Source organism: Bacillus rossius, chromosome 3 (assembly GCF_032445375.1).
Source record: "Bacillus rossius redtenbacheri isolate Brsri chromosome 3, Brsri_v3, whole genome shotgun sequence".
Classification (NCBI taxonomy): Eukaryota; Metazoa; Arthropoda; class Insecta; order Phasmatodea; family Bacillidae; genus Bacillus; species Bacillus rossius.
In genome coordinates, this window is record NC_086332.1 from 117,352,701 (window position 1) to 117,374,421 (window position 21,721).

Sequence of the window (21,721 nt, forward strand, 5' to 3'; positions counted from 1 at the left end):
TCACGTTGTGGTGGTTCCTTTCTGATTATCCCAGATGTTGCATGTCCTAGATGTTTGGAGATTTATTTTTTTCCTTTCATTTGAGCAGCAGTGTTAGCTAGTATGAGGTGTTCAAAAAACCCTTTCTCATTGCAGAAACCTTGTGGTTGGTCAGAAAGATACTGCATTTCTGTCTGTGCTTCTTTGTCAACTCTGTTACAGATTGTTTTGTTTTGCTGTAATGCTGTCAGCTAGGGCCAAATGACTCAAGGGTTAAAAAAAAGTGCTGGTGGCTTTAGCTGGGAAAGAGAGAAAAGGAAGGGAGGGGGGCAATGAAGACAAGGGAAAGGCTAGTTAGTAACCTTGATTGGCCAAGCACAAGGGCTTCTTATACAGTGTTTGTGAATTTCACAACCCACTTTCACTGGCATTTTAAATTCAGTTCAGTATCATGATTATCCATGAGGAAGGAAAAAGGGAGATTCTAAACATCCTCTACATATACTCTACAGCAAACAATTTGTCAGTGATCTTCCGGTAAGAAGGGTAGTTTCATTTCAATCTACCAGATGATTCAAAACAACATTGACAGTCGACAGGTGATTTGTTACTAAAAGACAAAACTTTACAACTTGTTCCCTAAAGTGATTGTTAACATGGGCGACACTGTCATATCATTCCATAAGTATTTACTATGAAGGTGACCAACCTTTTTTTTTGCATGAATTTAATCTTGTTCCACTAATCATTATTGAAGGAAAATTATATTGAAACCATGTTTACACTGGTGTAAAACATTTGGTATAAGGTTACGTGCTGATTTCTTTCCAAGCTACAAAGAGTTTTTGGTGTTATAAATGTTTCATTTGAATTTAGGTTTGAGCCATTACGTGTTTTAGATTTCCCAGTCAGCTATTGACAACTTACAACTGGAACAGAAAATGTGGCTAGTATACACATCAGTTAGCTCAGTGAAAGTTGAGAAAAGTATATTATCCTCGACTTGACTCATTGGAGCTAAGTGCACTATTACATTCCACAATTTTAATCGCTTTTATTGTGAAATTGCGCAAAATAGAGGCTTTAGGTCTAGTGTTAGAGACTGATAATAAGTTAGCCTTGAATACCAGCTTAGAATCCAAAAACATACCATAGTTGTAGTACAGACTGAAAAAATTAATACAGGTTGTGTGCAACAATGCCATAAGTGAAACTGCAAATTGCAAATGTTTAAGAAAATATTAAAAAATCACTAGTTCCGTACATCTTAAAGTACTAATTTCTATGTGTACTACCATGTACATATTAACTTTGTGGTGACAAGATTGAGTTTTTGAATTACAGACAAAGTGACAAAATTCATATATCCTGACATAGTTCCAAGTTTGAGGGCGAATAAATAAAAAAACTAGATCTTGTAACAACGAAGCTAATATGCTGGAGCACAGTTAAGGATAAGTACTTTAATGAATAGTAGTTCACAGTGAGGTTCCCCAGTTTGTTTTTTTAAATATTCACCCTTAAACTTGGCACTTTGTAAAGAAATTATAAATTTTGCACTATGTTAAGGGTAAAGATAATACATGTAGTAAACACAGACATGTAAACTTAAGGTGTAATAGGCCTCTAGGAAGTACCCCTGTTAATCGATTACTAAATATTTTCTTAAACCTAGCACTTTCTTGCAAGTATGCCATTTTTGCACAAAGGCAGCCCGTACCATATCTATGCTACCTATGTTTTTGTTAGGTTTTTGTATTCAAAGCTGTGATTCTAAGCTAACTTATCCTCAGTGCATTACCTCAGCCTTTGTGACTGACGGGCACAGACCTATGCCTCTTACGTAATAGGTGTAGAACTTTGGCTGTTAATTGCTATGGATGGCCCCCTACATGTAATATCGACAATATTGTGAACATTTCTACCGACCCTCCATCCCTAATTTTGCAAGCATGTTTTGTTGTATTGTTTGATGTTTGGCGACACGTGAACTGTCGCAGGGGATGGCGAGGGGCAGGGGGAGCGGGAGAAGCTCCTGGCCAGCGAGGTGCTGGGTCTCGGGAGCGACTGGCAGCTGCTGTGGCACGCATCTCCCGAGTGCACGGACCGGGCGGAGCAGGTCGCCAGGGAGCAGGACCTCCTCTTCTGCCCCGGCTCGGGCCCCGGTGCGTCCACTTCCATCTCACTTCTACATCACAGTCTTGCTCATCTGAAAACTACTCTTCCACTAGTGCATTTCACAGAATAACAACATTTATGTCTAGACTGTGTGGTTGCCGCCCACAAAGGGATCACAAGAGGAAGGGTTGATTAGAGCGATACACAGACAGAGTGTTGTGAGAAACACTAAGTGTACTCTTAAAGACAAGTACAGCAGCGCACATTTACTGGGAGTACTCCTCAAACCCAAACTATAAAATAAGACATTTCAAAGTTAACAGAAAGTAATTTTATCATGAAAACCAACAAATTATTGAACCTATCATTATCATGAAAGTGAAACAATTATATTACAATACTAAAGTGAAAAAAGTTAAAATACTATAATAAAAAATTACAAGTGACTTTAAATGGTCTTATTGGAGCCTAAACGCAACTTGCTAAAAATGTCTATGAGATACAAAGTGTTTTCACTACAAAATTAATCACAATACAAACACAATTAACCTAACTCTTAACTTAATAGTTGCTGGAAAAAATTAAAATTTTACAAGTTCATTACACCTTGCATACATGCTTTATCAAATTATGTTGTATTAGGTCTGTCCAATGTGTACACTATATTCACACCAAAGTTAAACTTCCCTGTTAAGCGGGTGATGACTCAGTTGACACTCGCTTTAAAGATTGTTGAAAGTGAGGGTCCACTCCCGGAACCCACTGCAGCGAGTCGTCTCGTCTGCCGTACCTCGTCGTGCGTCGTCGTGGTGCCTGCTGTGTAGCACCCCTTCCCTAACGATGCTCAACACGGACTTCGCTAGCACGGACAAAGTGCGTAACACCAAGTTCCCAAAATGACTTCCACAGCTGAGCGAAAGAGCAGCCACACCTCGCTCTTCCGATGCTCATGACCTGTCACACTTATAATGGAGAATCACCATCATGCAAACATCTCCACATTGTTCGCGTTCTGAAGCTCTGATAGTGACATAAACTCGTCACACTTCTGCAGTTTCTACTTTGTCTAACACCCAAGTCCACAGTAGTGTTTGAAAGTCAAAGTAGGATTATTGTTTTTCTGCCTTTATATGTTGGCCATTGCCCTAGTCACACACACTAAGTCCTCTTTGTAGCCTTTGACGACATTTGCTTTTCTAGCATAGATACGCTCTGCCACTTGTCCACTCTCAGCGAGTAGAAAAAAAAGGTTGTCTGCAAATATTTTCATATTTTGGGGCAACTTGCTCTTACCCAAAGGTCGTAATTCCACTGAGTGGTTTTTCAGAAATTACGAGTCTTTGAACGAGTGACCAGTTACCTCTTCTGCAGTTGCCTCGTGTTGGCACCTCGGTGCTGATCTGGCCAATTCCGAACTCATTTGCGAAAATGTTAAAAGTTCAGCTTACTGTCTTCTGAGGCTAAATCCTACATGCAGCTTGGTGTGGCGTCAGGCAGAGTGACATTCCTGGTGATGTAGTGACGGGCAGCGTGACACAGGGCGATGTAGTCGGGTGTGAGAGCTTCCACTTCCACCTCTCCAAAGACTCTGAAGACTGCAGGCCGACCCAGGCCTTTATATACTCCTTGGGCTGGTATCGATATCATTGTTAAATCATCCAGAAGCATGGAGTTACTTCCCCGTCTCCAGGGGAGGAAGGAGGGGTTGTGAGGTCAGGTGACAAATCATGTGGTTCCACCTCCACTTTGTCGTAGCTGTAGACGAAGCACACCTGAGGGATAGGCCACCAGAGATATCTAGCTGTTCTGCCGGTAGAGTCATGTTCAAGGGCTTATTTACAAAACATTGTCACAATCAAGACTACGTTGCAGGCAGTGAAAACCAACCGCAACAGAGCATGAGTCAAAAATAGTCTAAATTGTCATATATAGGGGAGCTGATCCAAACTACTTGAGGCAGGAATCTGTTTGGATTACCATATTTTTGGATTAGCCGAAAAATTGCTATAATGCAATGGGATATTGTAAAATTAATCTCTGTAAGTATCAAGTTATTATACAACAAACTTTTAAAACACAAAATCAATAAACAATTTGATAATTGGTCAAGACATCAAAATTTTTTTTTAAAATACACTAGTTCCAAGTTTTTAAAAAAATATTATTCACCCTAAACTCTTTGCGGTTAGCCAGGTTTTCATTTTACTGGGTTTAGAATTAGCGGGACACAGCTGTATTTTATTTTGATTTTATATCAATACATAAATTTAAAGTTTAGCTATGTTATATATTAATAAATGTAGTTTCAAAATAAACTGTACACAAAATTTACAAAACAGATTACAGTGTAATGTTAAAAGTAAAATTAAATCTCTTGTGAGAGATTCACTTTTTGACATAAACTCTTTTTCTTATACAGTCTAGATATAATGATTGTTGTCATCTGCTCATGAGACTATATTTGCTTGTAGTTACTTCAGAATCAGCTAATGTAAACAAGGACACTGGGAGTTTGTTTACAAATGGTACTCCAACAGACATGTTTTTTTGCTAAAATTGTTAAACGTAAATTAGTACTTTGAGGCAGAACAGATTTTACTATACAAGTAATGAAATATAAAACACTTATCACATGTAGACATGGGAATGCAAAGTGCTGTGAAATTTTATAACCTCAATTTTTGCACTTGCAGTCTGTTTCCATTTTTAGTAAATGGTGCATTCTATTTATTTATCTTGACACTGTCTGTTCCATGCAGAGAACAGTGGCAGAAAACAAGGTTGACTTGTCCATTGTGAACACTTTTCTTAACAAAGAGAAATGTTTTAACCCACAGTAATGACAGTTAATTTATTTTTGAGCTCTAATTTTGAAAATTTTAAATTTATAATAAAATTCAAACCTGTTTTTATGTGATAATTTTTTACTGGTTATTTGCACAACTTAAAAAAAGTAACCTGTGCTTATTGTCAATACAAGCATTAATTTTTTTGTAATGTAAAAAAATTAAGAAATATAACTTTTTTCTTGTTTGCTGTAAACTATTCTCTGTGCAAATGAGACAGTGTATTGTTTTAAAAGAGTAAATGCAACTTTTGGAGAAAATAATGCTCTTAAAAGTTGACTTAAGAGTGCTTGAATTACCTAGTGAAAATGTATCGTATGTTGTCTATTAGGATTTGAAGAAACTTAGCCATTTGGCCATTATGAGCCAGTGAATGAGTTTTTTTATAGTTCACAATAAAGTTTGAAAATAATATTAAAAAGTTTCTGTGCAATTTTAGTTAACTTTTTTTCCAAATTAGTGAGAAGGTGGGGAAAATATTTCAAAACCTCATCTAGTTTTTATGTTACACTTAAATTAATAGCATATGAATAAAAAAGAGAAAAATATCGTTAAAAAGCTTAAGTCACTTTTCTGTTGTCATATCTTGAAACTTTGATACTGAAACAACCAGTAGACCAATTTAATTTGGCCATTAAAGCATAGCCATATTTTTTCCTCTGGATAAAAAAAAATCTGGATAAAGTACGTGGGGTTTACATCAAGACACCTGTCGTCATTAATGTTATTTTTGTTCAGGAAAGCTGAATTCAGACAATTTGTTCTCGTAGCAGTTTAGTTGTGACCACGGTCTAAGAAGGGGAGGTCTGGACACTCCCCAACCAGGCCAGCATGCAAAAGTGGCACACCTAATGTCTCCGTAGTTCCGCTCCGCTCCACCATCTGACCTGTAGCGCTGGTTGTTCTGCGGTGGTATTTTAAGCTTTGTTGTTATGAACAACTCAACATAATAATCATTTAAATGTTAATTTAAATGTTAAAAATGCATTCATCTCCATATATAGATACAGTATTAAATTGGTTGTGTTTATTTTTTTATAAGTTTGGGAATTATTTAATAAATTAGGTAAATTAGGTTACGAAGTACAGTTTCCACATTGGCATTTGCAGGAAGCCGGGAACTTCATTGTGAGCAAGGAGCATTGATTGTTAGTAAAGAGAATAAGCGTATATTATTTTAATTGTGAAAATGCTTAACCATTGTGTTGCACCTGGGTGCAAAACAAATTATCAGGCAAAGTCGGACGAGAAAGTTGCAATATTCCGAGTTCCCAATGATGACAATGTTAGGCAATTGTGGCAGAAAGCAATTCAATGAGACAAGTTTGTAATTAAAAGATCCCATTATGTATGCGAAAAACATTTTGTGGAAGACGACATTCTCACAAAAAAAGGAACACAAAGATCAGTTCGGAAACGTCATTGGAATAGTAAGTTAAATTTTATTATTTGTATGAATGTAGTCTAAAGATTACTTATTTTTGTATAGGCCCAACTTTTTTAAAAATGGAATGTATGATGTCGAATTTTATTAATGACCAGCACAACCCTGATAATACCTGTTTGTAAGTAGTTTGACAATACACCATTTTTTATTAAAATATAAAATTTGCAAAACGAGTGCGGTCTCTTCCTTAAAAAAAATAATAAAAATCACAAAAAAATTTTATTCAGTGCTCTAAACTTTCCTTTGTTATTTCAAAAGGCGCAGATACGGAATTCCAACTCGTTTAGGAGTAATCGCCGTTTGTAATTTACATTACAATACCTGTGCATTCATGTGGTTGAAGACATTATTTTTGCTTGCTGTGTATGTGCGTCTTGTTTGTTTTCGACAACTTATAAAAACGTATATATTTTTTTTTGGATATTGTAATGCAATGTAAATAAAAAATTTAAAAAAATACGTCCCTACTATGCACCCAAGCTGAAGCGTCAACCCTTGACATGAGACACAAAACATTGACGATAGCACTTATTTGTGTAGCAAATAATGTATTGTAAATGCAGGTTTGGTATCGTTATTCAAATACGTAAATCAGTCAAGTTATGTAATTTGATTCAGCCTTTAATTTTAAATGTTAAAATATAGTGTAATTATATTAAAATTCATTGCAGTGCATAAAATACTGTAATAACTCTCTACGTTTGTAATTATGGAGTAGAGGGCCACCAGGGAAATAAAAAAAAGTAAAAAAAAAACTTATTTTTACTTCCTTACATGATTCCTGATTATTCTGCAAAACGGCATTGCGATATTTTCAGAAATTTGCATAAAATTACCGTTTTAAACGAGTGTATTTTTTTTTAAGTTTTATAGATATTAACATAGTTTGCGGAAACGTGGCTCTATGCCCGATTATCGTTACTGTGCGTCCTCCGGCGATGATTTTAAACTATCGTTGTATCGTATATTATTTACCTCTTGTTTGTTTTTCACGAGAATTGACAAATTCATCATAACACCTAGTGATATATTTCCACCGCAAGACACCTAGCGCTAGAGTTGAATAGCGGACGTCTTACGAACTATGGAGACAGTAAGTAGTCACTTTTATCTGGCGAGTGTCCAGACCTCCCCTTCTTAGACCGTGGTTGTGACTTAAATTCGTAACCCTGAACAGAAAGTAAAAAAAAAAAAACAACTAATCAGATGGCTGAGCGTGTGTGTCGTGCAGTGTCGCTGGAGCAGAAGCTGCCTCCGGGCCGAGAGCCGCGCTACCTGGAGGATGAGGGACTGTACGTGGGCGCCCGGCCGCCCGTCGCCCGCCGCAACGCCTGCCGGCTGGAGCGCCGCCTCGTCTCCGAGGGCAGCACGTGAGTGTGGGAGCTCTTCCAGCCAGGGGTGCTGCTGTGGGACTCCCCCCCGGTCGTAATCCCTAGAACAACAGAAACCCTAACCTGTGATGTCAATACAATTTTTTTGTAAAAAAAATTAATTTTTCATTTTTTGAAAGTGTTTCTGTACTGATTGTCAGATTTACAAAACTTCAGTAATCTTAAAAGTCATATGCAACCACAGATTTGGTGATGAATATTCAATAAATTAAAATTCTTCTAAACTTTTTTTAAAGAAGTTATTATTTTTCATAACTATGGACTCCTATTCAGCTGGCAGTTCCATTTTTTTCATAGCCCAAAAACACTTAGGTCGTCCTCCCTTCTCTGAAATCGGAAGCCGTGTCGCCACTGAGTTGAGCCGTTCGGGTTAGATTCCAAGTGTTGAACTTGGCTGCCAAGTCTCACTACGGCACTGCCACAATTTTCAGTTTGCTCAGTGTTTATCACTGTTGGTTTTCATTTCAGTAGTGTTTCCTGTTTTCTAGGGGGTCACATTTCCGTTATGATTTTTTTTTTGAAAAAGAGATTGGAATTACAGATGTAAAGTGATATCAGAAACGTTTTAAATGGTAACACTCATCTCCAATTTTTTTATTTATGTGAGCAGCTTATTACAACTTGTTTTAAAAAGTACTGATTATTCATTTTTCTTTCATATTTCCATTAAAACATTATTGGTGTCCAATAATCTGGTTAAAATCGGTAATGTCTAATATGGCATGGTCATGGTTCCGAAAGTGCGTGATTGAAGATCTTTCACTGCAGCAGTTAATGTGAAACATCAGCAGAAATGATTGAATATGTACATTGCACCCTGTTGGATTTGTAAATAGTGCTTACCCTAGATTTATATTAACTAATCCAAAGTGTTGGATACTTCAAAATTCAAATATGGCGCCATTTTGCTGCCATTAACTCAAGCGATCCTGGTGGCCACCAGGAAAGACTCAGTGGTTCATCTGGTACCGGCGTCATACGACGTCCGGCTATCGTTTTTGACTTTCATGTTATCTGGTAACAGTTTCAGTACGAAACATTTGGTCCTCCGAGCCGGATCAATCCGCTAACCGTGATTACTGAGCTATTGGGCTCAGTTATAGTTACGTGGAGAGATTCTGAGTGTTTGTTTGGGTCGTTCGGTGTACCGAGTCTCCTTTGTCTATCGTTGCGCCGCCATTTGAACGTGAACCGGTTATCATCTTAATGTGCTATCAGCGTCCTGAGGAAGGGAAGATAACAACTGAGTGCGTAAGGGAAGATAAGAACTGCCTTTATCACACGGACGGTGCTGATGAAGCCCTTTTTGTCGTGCCACACTATTATTTCTTATCATCTTTCCACAGTAACCAGATACTGATAATGACTGGTCTGCTATAAGATTGCGTGTTTTCTAAGACTGGGGTTAAATATGACTATGAATTATTAAGTAGACCGTTAACGTAGATTTTGCCAAGTCTTTGTTCTGCATTACTACTCATATGGATACAAAATCGATTCAGAAAGTCGATTTACAGGACATGGAAAATCAATTATATAAACAAAACTTGGTTTAGAATCGATTTTTAGCTGAAAAAACGATTACATTTAACTTTTATATTTCGTGCTCCCATTCTTGTCTGATTGAGTGTATTTCAGTAGAATAAACATAACCATGACTGACAATGTTTCAGCTCTGGAGCGACGTGTGGAGCGTGCCAAAAACCGATTACAGCGTGCCGCGGATCTGGCCAAAAGGGTTACTACAGACACTTCCAAGCAGTCATTATTCTTTGCAACCTGTCGGGACTTATCTCAGCTTCGTAATGGGTTTGAAGATGACCATTTGGCTTATGAATTGGCATGCAAGGAGCAAGTTGATTTTGATGACACAAGGCATACAAGTAGGCTAAATCACTTCGACGATCTATATTATGAAGTTAATGCAATCTGGGACACATTAGTGCAGGATTCTAAGAACCGGAACAAAGAAACACGTAATCAATGTGCAGCTGGGTCGTCACCCCGTCTGCCATCTATTGATTTACCCCACTTTCAGGGTAATCCAACAGAATGGCTCATCTTCTCTAATCTGTTTGAGGCTCTGGTTGTAGACAACCGAAGTCTCACCAATGTAGAGAGACTATCTTACCTAAAGTCATCTTTGTCTGGTGACGCGTTGGCAGTAATTCAGGCATTACCCTTGACTGATTCAAACTACAGTATTGCTTGGGAGCTACTGTCTAAGAGGTACAGTAACAAGCGCTTGATTGTTTCATTGCACTTTGAAGCAATTATGCAAATACCATCTGTGTCATTAGAGGCCCCAGCATCAGTGAATAAAATGATGTCTATTCTGGTAGAGCACATTGCGGCATTGATAGTGCTGGATGTCAGTGTTGAAAAATGGGACCCGCTGTTGCTGCATATCATTGAAGCTAAGCTGAATAAGGTTTTGCGTAACCAATGGGAGCTGTTTATTAATGACAAGGGAGCAGAGTTACCTAAGCTTACCGAGTTTTTGTTATTTTTATATGGTTACCGCCATGCAGCTGAGTCACAGCTAGTGACGTCTGGGAAAACCTTTAAGAGCAAGTGGTCTATTTATTCTAAGCCAGCTTCTAGATATGTGCAACATCAGTCATTCGCAGGAAACACTGTTTCCAAGTCAGTGAAGTGTGTCATATGCAGTGGACCTCACGAAATCTACCAGTGCCCCAAGTTCCTTGAGTCATCCCCAAAGGAAATTTATCAGATAGTGAGGTCAGGAAATCTCTGTTTGAACTGCTTGCAAACCTCTCATCATGCAAGCGCATGCCTTTCGTTTTCTCATTGTTGGTCTTCTGACTCTCAACATCACACACTACTTCATTTTAGTGACATGTGACCACAGTCACTAGACCATGATGATGGTGTGAATGCATTGTGTGCTTCATCTCCTGGACAATATTTGGCTGCATCCGAACTGCATAATCAAGATAGTCCATCTACGATTTTGCTGTTCACTGCACTCGTAGAAATTCCAGTCAGTTCTGGCAGGACTCATACAGTTCGAGCACTCTTGGACTCTGCCAGCCAATCCAGCTTCATGACAGAAGGTTGTGTGAAGAGGCTAGGCTTAATATGTCGAAAGGCAGCTCTGCCAGTCTACGGTGTTTCCCAGGTACCAGTGCATGTCGTTAGGGGAGTAATTACTGTTCAGTGAAACCAGTTGGTCAGGAGGGTCTGCGATTGTCACTCACTGCCTTCATTTTACCTAAGATCACCGGCTCACTGCCTACAACACAACTGAATCCTCATTCATGGGATCATCTTTTCCATTTGCAACTAGCTGATCCTCACTATGCACAGCCTGGGCCTATTGACGTGCTAATTGGGGCAGATCTGTTTCCCTATGTGCTGAGCGGGCGCACACTAAGTCTCAGTACCCAGGTCCCTGTAGCGATTGACACTGTCTTTGGATGGGTAGTGATGGGGAGAGTACCCACATCTGCAGTATCGCACAGTTGTGTATCACTTCATTCTATTACACCAACACTTGACGACACAGTTCGGCAGTTTTGGGAGGTGGAAGAAGGTTATTGTACCCCCAAAGCCTTCTTCTGAGGTCATTCAATGTGAACAGATCTTTCTTGAGACATGCAGTAGAGATGAGAATGGTAGGTATAGTGTGGCCTTATTTTTCAAGGAGCCTTTATCTCATTTTGATGAATCATGTGTTCAAGCACTCAAGAGTTTTCACTACCTTGAATCCAAGATGAACAAAAACCCTCAGTTTAAGGCATCCTATGTAGAATTTATGTCGGATTACATTCACCAGGGTCATACGTCAATGGTTCAAGAACCCCAGTTGACTACACCATCATTTTATATTCCTCATCACTGAGTTTTGAAACCAGACAGTAGTACAACAAAGTTACTTGTGGTCTTTGATGCATCTGCCAAGGACAGCAAAGGAACTTCTCTGAATAATTAATTACTTACAGGACCCAAACTGCAGAGAGACATAGCTGACGTTCTTCTCTCATTTCGAGATCATGCAGTTGCATTTACTGCTGACATACGACATGTACCGTCAGATTCTAGTTCAAGAGGAATTCCGCGATTGTCAACAAATTCTGTGGCTCCGTCTGATGATGATCCAGTTTGTGAGTACAGGCTCAACACTGTGACCTATGGCGTGTCATCTGCACCCTACGTTGCTATCTGCACACTCCGTCAGCTGGCTGCAGATGAGATAGCTATATTCCCTCAGGCATCATCAGTCCTCCTAAAATACACGTATGTTGATGATATTGTAACTGGAGCACCCAATGCACCTGAGGCTATCTCATTGCAAAGAGAGTTAATTGACCTCCTCAAAGCTGGTGGTTTTCAGTTGCGAAAATTTGCCAGTAATGATTTATTTCTGCTCTCTTGGCTTTCTGAATACTTGGTGCAGGGCAGCAAGGCTCTCCCCTTGGACAACACTTGTGGACTCCCCACCGTCAAAATATTGGGTCTGCAGTGGCAATCTGAAGTGGATGCATTCGCTTACAATGTTCAACCTACTTCCTCGACAGCTACGAAGCGGAGCATACTGTCTGACTTGGCGCGAATATTTGACCCTCTAGGTTGGCTGTCACCTGTGGTCCTGTGGGAGGCAGGTGTAAAGTCTGTGAAGTCTCTCCTCATAAAGAGTGTAGGTGCTCAGGTACTCACTTATTAGGAGTTAGTTCTACACTCTCATGACACAAGTGGAGGCCATTCTCAACTCACGGCCTCTGTGTGCTCTCTCAAATAATCCAAACGACATGGCTGCTCTGACACCCAGCCATTTTCTAGTCTTGGGGCCTCCTGCACTAGTGCCCGAACCAGATTTGTCCAACCTCAAGCTAAATCGTTTTTCTCGATGGCAACTCATCCAGCAGGCATTCTGGAAGCGCTGGCACCAGGATTATCTACAACAGCTGCAGCAACAACGCAAGAGCCTAACCGACCAAGACATCCTCAGTGTTGGCACCTTGGTTCTCATCAAAGATCCGAATCTACCACCACTGTGCTGGAAATTAGGCCGTATTGTGAAGACTTTTCCTGGCTTAGATGGTGTAGTGAGAGTGGCTGAAGTGAAGACCCAACAAGGCACCTTTCTGCGGCCTGTGGTGAAGCTGTGCCCGTTGCCCGCCCAATAAATGTTTAAAATATGCATTTTGGTGGGCGGTATGTTGGATTTGTAAATAGCGCTTACCCTAGATTTATATTAACTAATCCAAAGTGTTGGACGCTTCAAAATTCAAATATTGCGCCATTTTGCTGCCATTAACTCAGGCGATCCTGGTGCCACCAGGAAAGACTCCGTGGTTCATCTGGTACCGGCGTCATCGGACGTCCAGCTATCGTTTTTTACTTTCATGTTATCTGGTAACAGTTTCAGTACGAAACACACCCCATCTAATCTGACGGTCATTTTTGTGACTGTATAAATTCAGCTTAAACAGTGTCTGCGTTACATATTCACCAATTTGACAACATGAAACAAAGAGATTTATTGCTTTCTTAAATTAAATAAAACACTTAGCGAGAATTCAAATGGGTTCAGATTAGCTGGAAGTCACTATAAACGTAACTCCATAACCAAGGAAAAACCCATCTTTTTTGCTGATGAATTAAAAGCAAGTGGTCATTCTTCCTATCAGGAGGTGCAGGGACATGTACTCTCCCAAGTAAAATTTTAAATGTCTCAGCAAATAAATACTTTTTAAAAGTGTTTGTGTTTTTGAGAATATAAATGTTGTATTTTCTCATAACCTGTTTCATCTGTTGCGAACTGTGTGACTTCATTATTCAGCAGGACTAACAACATTGGGCCCAGATGTGAGCCCACAACATGGCTCAGAGATGGCTGAAGTTGGTTTGCAAAGTCTGGATAAATGCTAGAAAGAAAACTTTAAGTGTGGGGGGCATCAATATTCCAATAAAAAATTGTGGTCTGAGCAAATATTTTTTTAACGCTATTGACGTGCACATCATCATAAATCTTAAAACACAAAGCAGTCTGTGAAATAATACACTTAATTATTAACTAATAAAATCATTATTGTATGGCAGATTGATGATCTACATTTTGAATTTGCTGTATTATTTTATATAAATTTACTTTTCAAGGTGTTTGGCACAGTTTTTTTATTCTTCTTAAAGTCTGTGTTTGTAGACTAGTTATTGCTTGGGGAATCCACCTGAAATCAAAATCAGTCATTGGGAATAGAGTGGGGCAAAAATCAGTTGTACTTATTCTCTTGCAGGATTCAGTTCTTGCTTCCTTTGCAGATGTTTCTTCAAATCTGAATAGTACTTTTAAAAGCCAGTATTAAAATGCCATGTCGCTGCCATGTCACTTGTGCATCTAACTTCTACAGTTTTTGCTGAACCATTATTTGTGATATTGTCACCGCCCCGGTCTCTGCAACCAAGACCAAGGCTAACAACCCTCCCCATCTCCCCACACACTTGCACGAAGAGGATCAAACTCTAATATTGCTTAAACAAATGACAAACACTAGAAATTCAAAAGTGCTCACTCCCAAATCCCCCTCCTACTCATGGTGTGTAAGAGCAATAAAAAAATATCAAGTTTATTTTAAAAAAAAATTAGAAGCAAAAGTAAACAGGGAAGTCTATGAAAATTTATTAATGTGCTCGAAATACAACACACATTACCATGACTGTGGCTGCTTTCATGATATAGGCCACCATAGACAATCATAAATTTACCACATAATAAATATTCAGAATAAATTTTACATTATCCATAAAAAAAAAACTATACACCTATCCCTCACTTAGCACAACTAATTCGTTCCTAAAATGCTCGTGTTATTCGAAATTGCATATTTTGAAGCATTATTTCCATAAATAGCAAGGCTAATTTATTTAATGTGTTCCTAAATTGTGTAGGAAAATATACTTTACGTAATATAAATGTGTTGAATAACACTCGACTATCAATTTGTCACACCATTTATCTTTATATGCTGCCCATCGCACTTTGTATGACAAATACGACACAGCGTAACGGGAGATACGTAGTTATGTACTTTATCGTCAGTCGGCTAGCGGACTTGCCCGCCCGGGCGTGATATTCAACTCACGTCGTGTACCTTTCCAAACCATCCTTTACTGACAGTGAAACCGATATTACTGTCCGGATAGTTAAATTTTAATTTTTCAAAAACTACAGACCAATGATTACTTTTTTTATTGCAACATTCATTTAAAAACCTTTTCCATGTGAATCATCTGTTCATTTCTGTCCCGGTATCTAATGCCAAATATATTCCTGCTAGTACAACCAACAGCATCAGACTTTCTTAAACTTTTGGTAAGAGTCCTTATTTCGTACGATTGTGCGCACAGTTGACTTGCATAAAACTAAAGTGCGACCAACATAAGCGTGGCCTTCGTGACAATCTGCGCGCCGTAATACTTCTAGTTTTTGTCTCAAATACTTGAACACAATGCATTATGATTGATCAAGCACGTACAGTTACCGGCAGCTGAATGGACAGACATTGCTTTTGTTTGAGCGAATTCCCTGCCACTGGCTAGACTGAGATCATGGCCTAGTTTGTGGCCAGGCGACAAAGGTACTGCACGGCGGCATATGCGTGGACGTAAAAACATTTGGTCCTTTACACTCCCATAGCCGCAATTTAACTTGCCATAGCTGATGTTTGTACAACAGCCGATAGCGTAGACAGACCTGCGCGCGCTTCTATTTCCCTCTTGTTTGGCTAACTGTATCCCACGGCACATTTGTTGTTTACAGAAGTTGAAACAGACTTCATGGCATCGTGCTCGACTTTTTTTTTTCTTCGTGGTAACAGAAATTTACAGAAGTGCTATTCAAGACTGGGGTAGTAAAATTTATATCGCACTAAATGAGTCTGCACAATCTGAAGACGTGCTAAGTGAGGGATAGGTGTACTCTAACTTAGTTATAAACTTAACTCTCCTATTACCTAACCAAAATTCATACAAAATATAAAAAAAAAATATTAACTATAAAATAAATTTCCCCTTATAACAATGCTAATGATACTACACCAGTTCAAAGTTAAAGAATTTCAAATCCATTGGATGCACATCATACTTGTATCGTTCAGGGCCCATTATTCATATTGCCTATTCGCTTGCCTTGAAAATTCATCGTCAAAATACTTCCAACTAGCAGTCTCAAACTCTGCGATGAAAATATCCTGTCTTCATAATTACCACTTTACGTTTACGCTCTCAGCTTCCCTTGCGGCTTCCCTCATACCTGTTGACGCATTATAACTGCAAGCTAAACATTGCATGGACGTGACCGTTAAAAAAAATGCAAGTTCTATTCCAAAAATGATGCTCCATAAAAAATGATTATGTTTATAAGCCCCACTAAATGTTAATCTGCCAGAACAGTGAAACTTCACCTGCTGAGGCATAATGAATGTTATTAGGTCGACTCCTTACTTTGCGTTGCGGTGCAGGAGCCCCACTCGGTCATGGCGGCGTAACAGGCGGACTTCTTCGTCCGGCAGCCAGCATTGTATTAACATTTTATAAATAAGCTCCTATAATTTTTTAATTAGCATTTTTAATGCAACTTGTTTATAACTTTGAATTACATTTAGGGATGTGCAAGTACCAATATTTTCGGGTACGGTTCGAATCCACAATTTCCCGAACCCGGAATCGTTGTACGTACATGAATTCGAACAGTATTACGAATATTCACAAAAGTTATAAATTAATTTAATACCGCTAAAAAATCCTAGCAGTGAAAAATAAAATTAGGCTACTATTACGTAAGTATTTATAATATGATGTATAAAAGAAAGACATGTAAATTAAATAATTAACACAGTGACATTAAAAGAATTTCGAGATTTCGAGAGCTTAAACTATAATTACGAATTTCATCGTACAGCAAACTATAAACTAAAAACAATTACATACCTACAAGAAAAAAACATCTTGGCTATTTATTGGAGAAAAAATGGTTTCGTTTGCTGAAACGTTTATAAAACTGATATTTCCCTGTGGCATGCAGTTTATTACGATTGAGTTGGAGAATCGAATATGTTTTGGTTTTCATATTTTAAAGTGTTTATTATTAATTAAGTTTACATAATTATAAACATTTCAATCTCAGTGTAATAAATAATTGCCAGTAGTTAGTTAGAAAAAAGAGAACACACATTATTTTTAAATTAATCAGTTATTTATATTATTCTGTGCTTAAAATTCGGAATCGGATTTATATCTTAAAATATTGCCAGGGATTCGAATCGGATTCGAACCGAACTGAAAATCAAGGATTCGCACATCCCTAATTAGTAATTACATTCTACAAGTTTGTAAACTAAATCGTATTCATATATGCAAATACATTCAAATAACACACTATTTCAGGTTTGTACAAATAATTTGTTCATGCCTTTCTAGATTTAAACATTAAAAATACTAATGCTGGTATTACTTAAAAAAATTGCTAGTGTTATATGCTAGCAAACATGAGCTGCGGGGTAAATTTATAGTAAATCATAAATCATCTGCATTAATTGGGTGAGGCTTGTATTTTGAAGTTATCTCGGAGGCATGTGGCGTGGCTTGCATCAGAGCATGGCAATATCACAGCATGCTGGTTACCAAAACCAGTGTAGAGAACTATATCCAGAACATCCCCACATGGGTCAAATGTTACATATGGGAGAATACCAAGTTTCTGTAGCACTGCTGTGGTTCTTTTCACACTCGCTAAAGCAGAATGCAAGTGTGTGAAGCCTGTTCGTTTTCATTTGACTATCCAACCATACACCTTTCGTCCATGAGATGAAAAAAATCTGTGGCAATGACGATGAATGTGTTGTAGTTCTGTAGGTCTTAAATAACAAACATATATGAAAATATCGTAATTATATATGCGCATGTGTCCCAGACAAACTGCAAAGTACGAAAATAAGGCAAGTCAGGTAACTGAGAGTCTTAGACAGGGTTGTTACTTTCCAAGAGTGAAATGATACATTTTGCACAACAATTTTGAAAACCACTAAAAAAATGTGTAGCAGTTGTTAGGCATTTTATCTTTATTTAAATAGTATAAAACAAAGTAGCTATTCTCATCTGTCTTGTCTGTTTGCACAATGGATTTTGAGGTGGTTTTCACCATCATTTAGATAATTTCTTTTGGAAGGTTTATGTGTATAATACATTCATATTTATTAATCAATTCAATGACAGAAAATAAAGCACAGGGTCAAACATTCATTGTTGCAGGAATATATTTGAGCATTGAATGCTTTTTGCATGGACATCTATACGTAACCCTTTTCCGTGTGACTTCTAAACAAAATCTGTTTGTGTTGTCTCATGAGAAAATAGCTGTCAACATTGTTTACAAAGATGTTCTTTCGTTATGGGCCATATGTGGTAGTATGTAAATAATTTTTGAAAACACTGGACACTTACGAGAATTTGATACTTACTATAAGCTATAAGCTTATTGTCGTGGCTGTGTATTTATAGCCGCTGGACATGTGCGTATGCATTCCTCGGCCTATTTGAACATATTCTGATTTTGTTTTTATTTGTATGGTGAATTTTTCAATATTAATTCTTCATTATTAAATCAATATGATTTCTTGGGGTTTCCACTACCCCAGTATAATGTTTTATCTTTATTATCATCCAGGTTGTTAATATATTTAAATCGCCTACCAAAAAAAAAATCACCCATAACAGCTGCCAGCTGGGAACAACCTCAGATTGAATCTCTCAAGCTAGAAGTCTTTAAAATGGACTATTTACTAAAATCTGTAGAAATGCTTTGTACTAAGGTCGATGACCTGAAGAATGAAAATATGATTCTCAAGACTTTACTCATTGATTCAAAATCTGAAGTTGCAGAGATCAAACAAGAACTAAGATATAAACTCACTGACAAAAAATTAGTCACTCCGGGAGAAATCATTACACGCATCATTTAACACCGTGTAACTCCGCCTCTGGACTTGATAACCGCTTGGATTCGGTTAGGAAGTGAGTCCACAAGGTTGTGCAGGTACGTCGCATCCAGATCAAGCCACTCGCTGAGGATTTGATCGCTCAATTCCACCAAGTAGCAGGGATACTGATGTCTGTGTTTTACCCGCTGTTCCAACATGTCCCACAGATTTTCAACGGGGTTCAAGTCAGGTGATTTTGTAGGCCAGTGGAGATGTATTAGGGTGGGGGAGTGTTATGAAACTAGTCACATATGTATCCAGACTGATGAACTTTGCTGTTGTCATCTTAAAAAATCAGGGTATCAATTGCATTCTCTTCATGCAGTTGTTGACTGAAAGGCAACACCTGATCATTCAGAATGTTTAAATAAACATGCTGGTTCATGTTAGTGATCACCGCAGTGAGTTGGCCCAATCCGTGATACGAAAAACACCCCCAAAACATCACAGACCCACCTCTGGCTTAAACCTGACCTTGCACACATTCAGGATGAAATGCTTCATTTGGCCTTTGGTTCACTCGACGACATATCATTGGATAACATGCAAAAATGTGATGTGTCAGACCACATTACATTCTGCCAGTTAGCTAATGTTCATGTTCGATGATTTCTAGCCCATTGAAGACACGCAGCAATGGCCTCTTGCAACGTGACCGACTTTAAATGTTCATTGCATGCAGCTCCCATCGCAATGTTCTCTCGCTAACAAGTTGGGATGGACCTTCATTCACTGACTGCAGCAATTCCTGTCGGGTTTGGAAGAGTTTTGATTCACAAGTTGTGAAACGCATCTCCGGTCCCTCTCTGTCTGGATTTTTTTCCGACCACAATTCTGACATTGTGTTTTGTGGCCCAGTATGGTATGCCACTGCTTGTGGATATGTTAAACAATCAACTGGAAAACACCAACAGCAACTTCACGCACCGTATGGCCATGGGGCCAAACACAATTGCCCCTTTTTGCCACTTTGTCATATCCTTACATCTACCCATGTTGACGTAACCTGTCCGCCTGAAACATAAATGTCTCACTAAACACTAATGCCTTATGCTCACATAGATGCAGTGCGCGTGCGGTTGAGCACAGGACTATTTGCTGCGCCATCTGTACAGGCTTAACAATCCATCTGTGCGTGTGCACTAGGGTAACTAATTTTTTGTCTGGTGAGCTTATTAAGAAACGTTTGTGTTCTAAATCTTACAGTCTAATTCTCAAGAATTCTTCTAATGGTAAGAAGGAAAACGTGTTGAATCTCCCGGTAACTCAGGCAGCAGCAGTTCTACTTGTGACCTACTTCCGAGTCAGCATGAAAAGCACGACATCAGAAGTGGCGACAACACCCAACCTATTGACCAAGACCAAGGTAGTGCAACACAAGCACAAGTCCAAGATAAACATAACCCCCAGGAAAAATATGATCAAGAACGGTAGAAAATGCCCATGAAAATAGGCATTAAAACATTCCCACTTTGAAAATGGTTGCCAAACCAGCAATAAAAAAAACCAAGGCCCTAGCTGTTACTCGATTGGATGCTACTGATCAAGAATAGGTTTCCCATGAGCTCAATCTATTCCATGTAAACGCCGTGAAACTCTGAACCAAATTCAATTCTTACGCTTCATTCTATATATCTGTCCTATAAGAAGATTTTACTAGGATCAATAATGTTGTATTTTGGCCCAGTGGGTGTTTAATAAGTCCCTTTTATGGCAAACTTTATCCCTAACAAATTGTCAGCAAAGATTCTTTCTCTGTTAATCTTGACCACTCAGCAAGGGCTAGCCCTAAACCTCTACCAGTCTTGAATACTGCTTCGATCCAACTCAGATGCCTAGAGGAGCTTCTTAAAGTTCTTCTGTGCAACTTAATCGTAAGGAGTGGGAATTATTTTATCAAAAGTCAGAGGTCTTAGAACCAAATCCAGTGGATTTTTCAGTAATCTTCTCAACTCCCCATATGACATCATCTACTTAACGAAAATCTGTTTTAATAATCATAGTATAAATTAACATTATTTCATTGACCATTATTGTATCTTGAGAAATGATAGAGATGCTCTACTGATGAGGAAAGAACGTGGCGGTGTATTTGGACAGCAGTCAACAAACTGAGTTTTTCTTCTGTACAACTTATTAATACCTTAAATTACCCTGGGTTAAAATTAAAACATTGTCAAATAAATGTGTTATTCTTAGAAATATATATTTTACCTTGTGCCGTTAATTTGTAAATTCGACACAATATATTTTAAATTTTTATTATGATTTTAAATTTTTGTGTGGAAATTTTATTTGCTCTACTATAGTGTAATTTTAATTTGTTAGTCCGGTGTACTCCTCTGAGTTAAACTTTGTCTCAGTGCTCTGGAGCCCCTTTCCCATCGGCGTATCGGATATTCTGCTGGCCTAATCCCTGACGAGCAGACAGCTTACCATTTCCCCCGCCTTCAGTCACGCCTCAAGCCTGTAATATTATTTCTCTTCGTGACCCTAACTGCAAAGGCAAGCCTGTAGCTTGCAGGCGACCAGTTCGCAGAGACGAGCTGAGATTCGCGTTTTTCATCACGTCTTAGTGTTATATTCGCCCCTCTGTAGCCACGACGGGGCGTAGTTTCCCATCAGCGTTGCATTTTACCCCACCTCCCCCCCTTCTCAGTTCCAAGTAAGACCAATGACCTGTCGTAACCCCCTGGACACCAGTGACCGTTCTCAAGGTCTTCTCGCAAAAGCGAGTGCGCCAAAACTGATCACGAGCACCACCTAGCGACCAAGTCGCGAACTTCTCCGCTAGCCTACCCTCCAGGCCGCCAGAGAGCAGCACCTGTTTCCCCTTGAGTTATATGGACGCCCGGCGCGAGTCGATTCTTTTCAACTCAGACTCCTCCGACAGAGTTCTCTACGGTCGCCCAGGGTGGCCAACTTCAAGACTCCTGCTAG

The 21,721-nt window shown here is 38.8% G+C and overlaps 1 protein-coding gene across 4 annotated transcripts in view; it reads left to right on the plus strand.

Annotated features, from left to right (window-relative positions):
* LOC134531185 (coiled-coil and C2 domain-containing protein 2A) overlaps positions 1 to 21,721 on the plus strand; it is a 210,444-nt gene that overhangs the window by 39,971 nt on the left and 148,752 nt on the right. For all 4 annotated transcript variants that reach the window (XM_063366819.1, XM_063366822.1, XM_063366821.1 and 1 more), the window contains exons 7-8: positions 1,980 to 2,144; positions 7,622 to 7,760. In XM_063366819.1, coding sequence (XP_063222889.1) covers positions 1,980 to 2,144; positions 7,622 to 7,760 — 304 coding nt within the window. The remainder of the gene's footprint in view (positions 1 to 1,979; positions 2,145 to 7,621; positions 7,761 to 21,721) is intronic.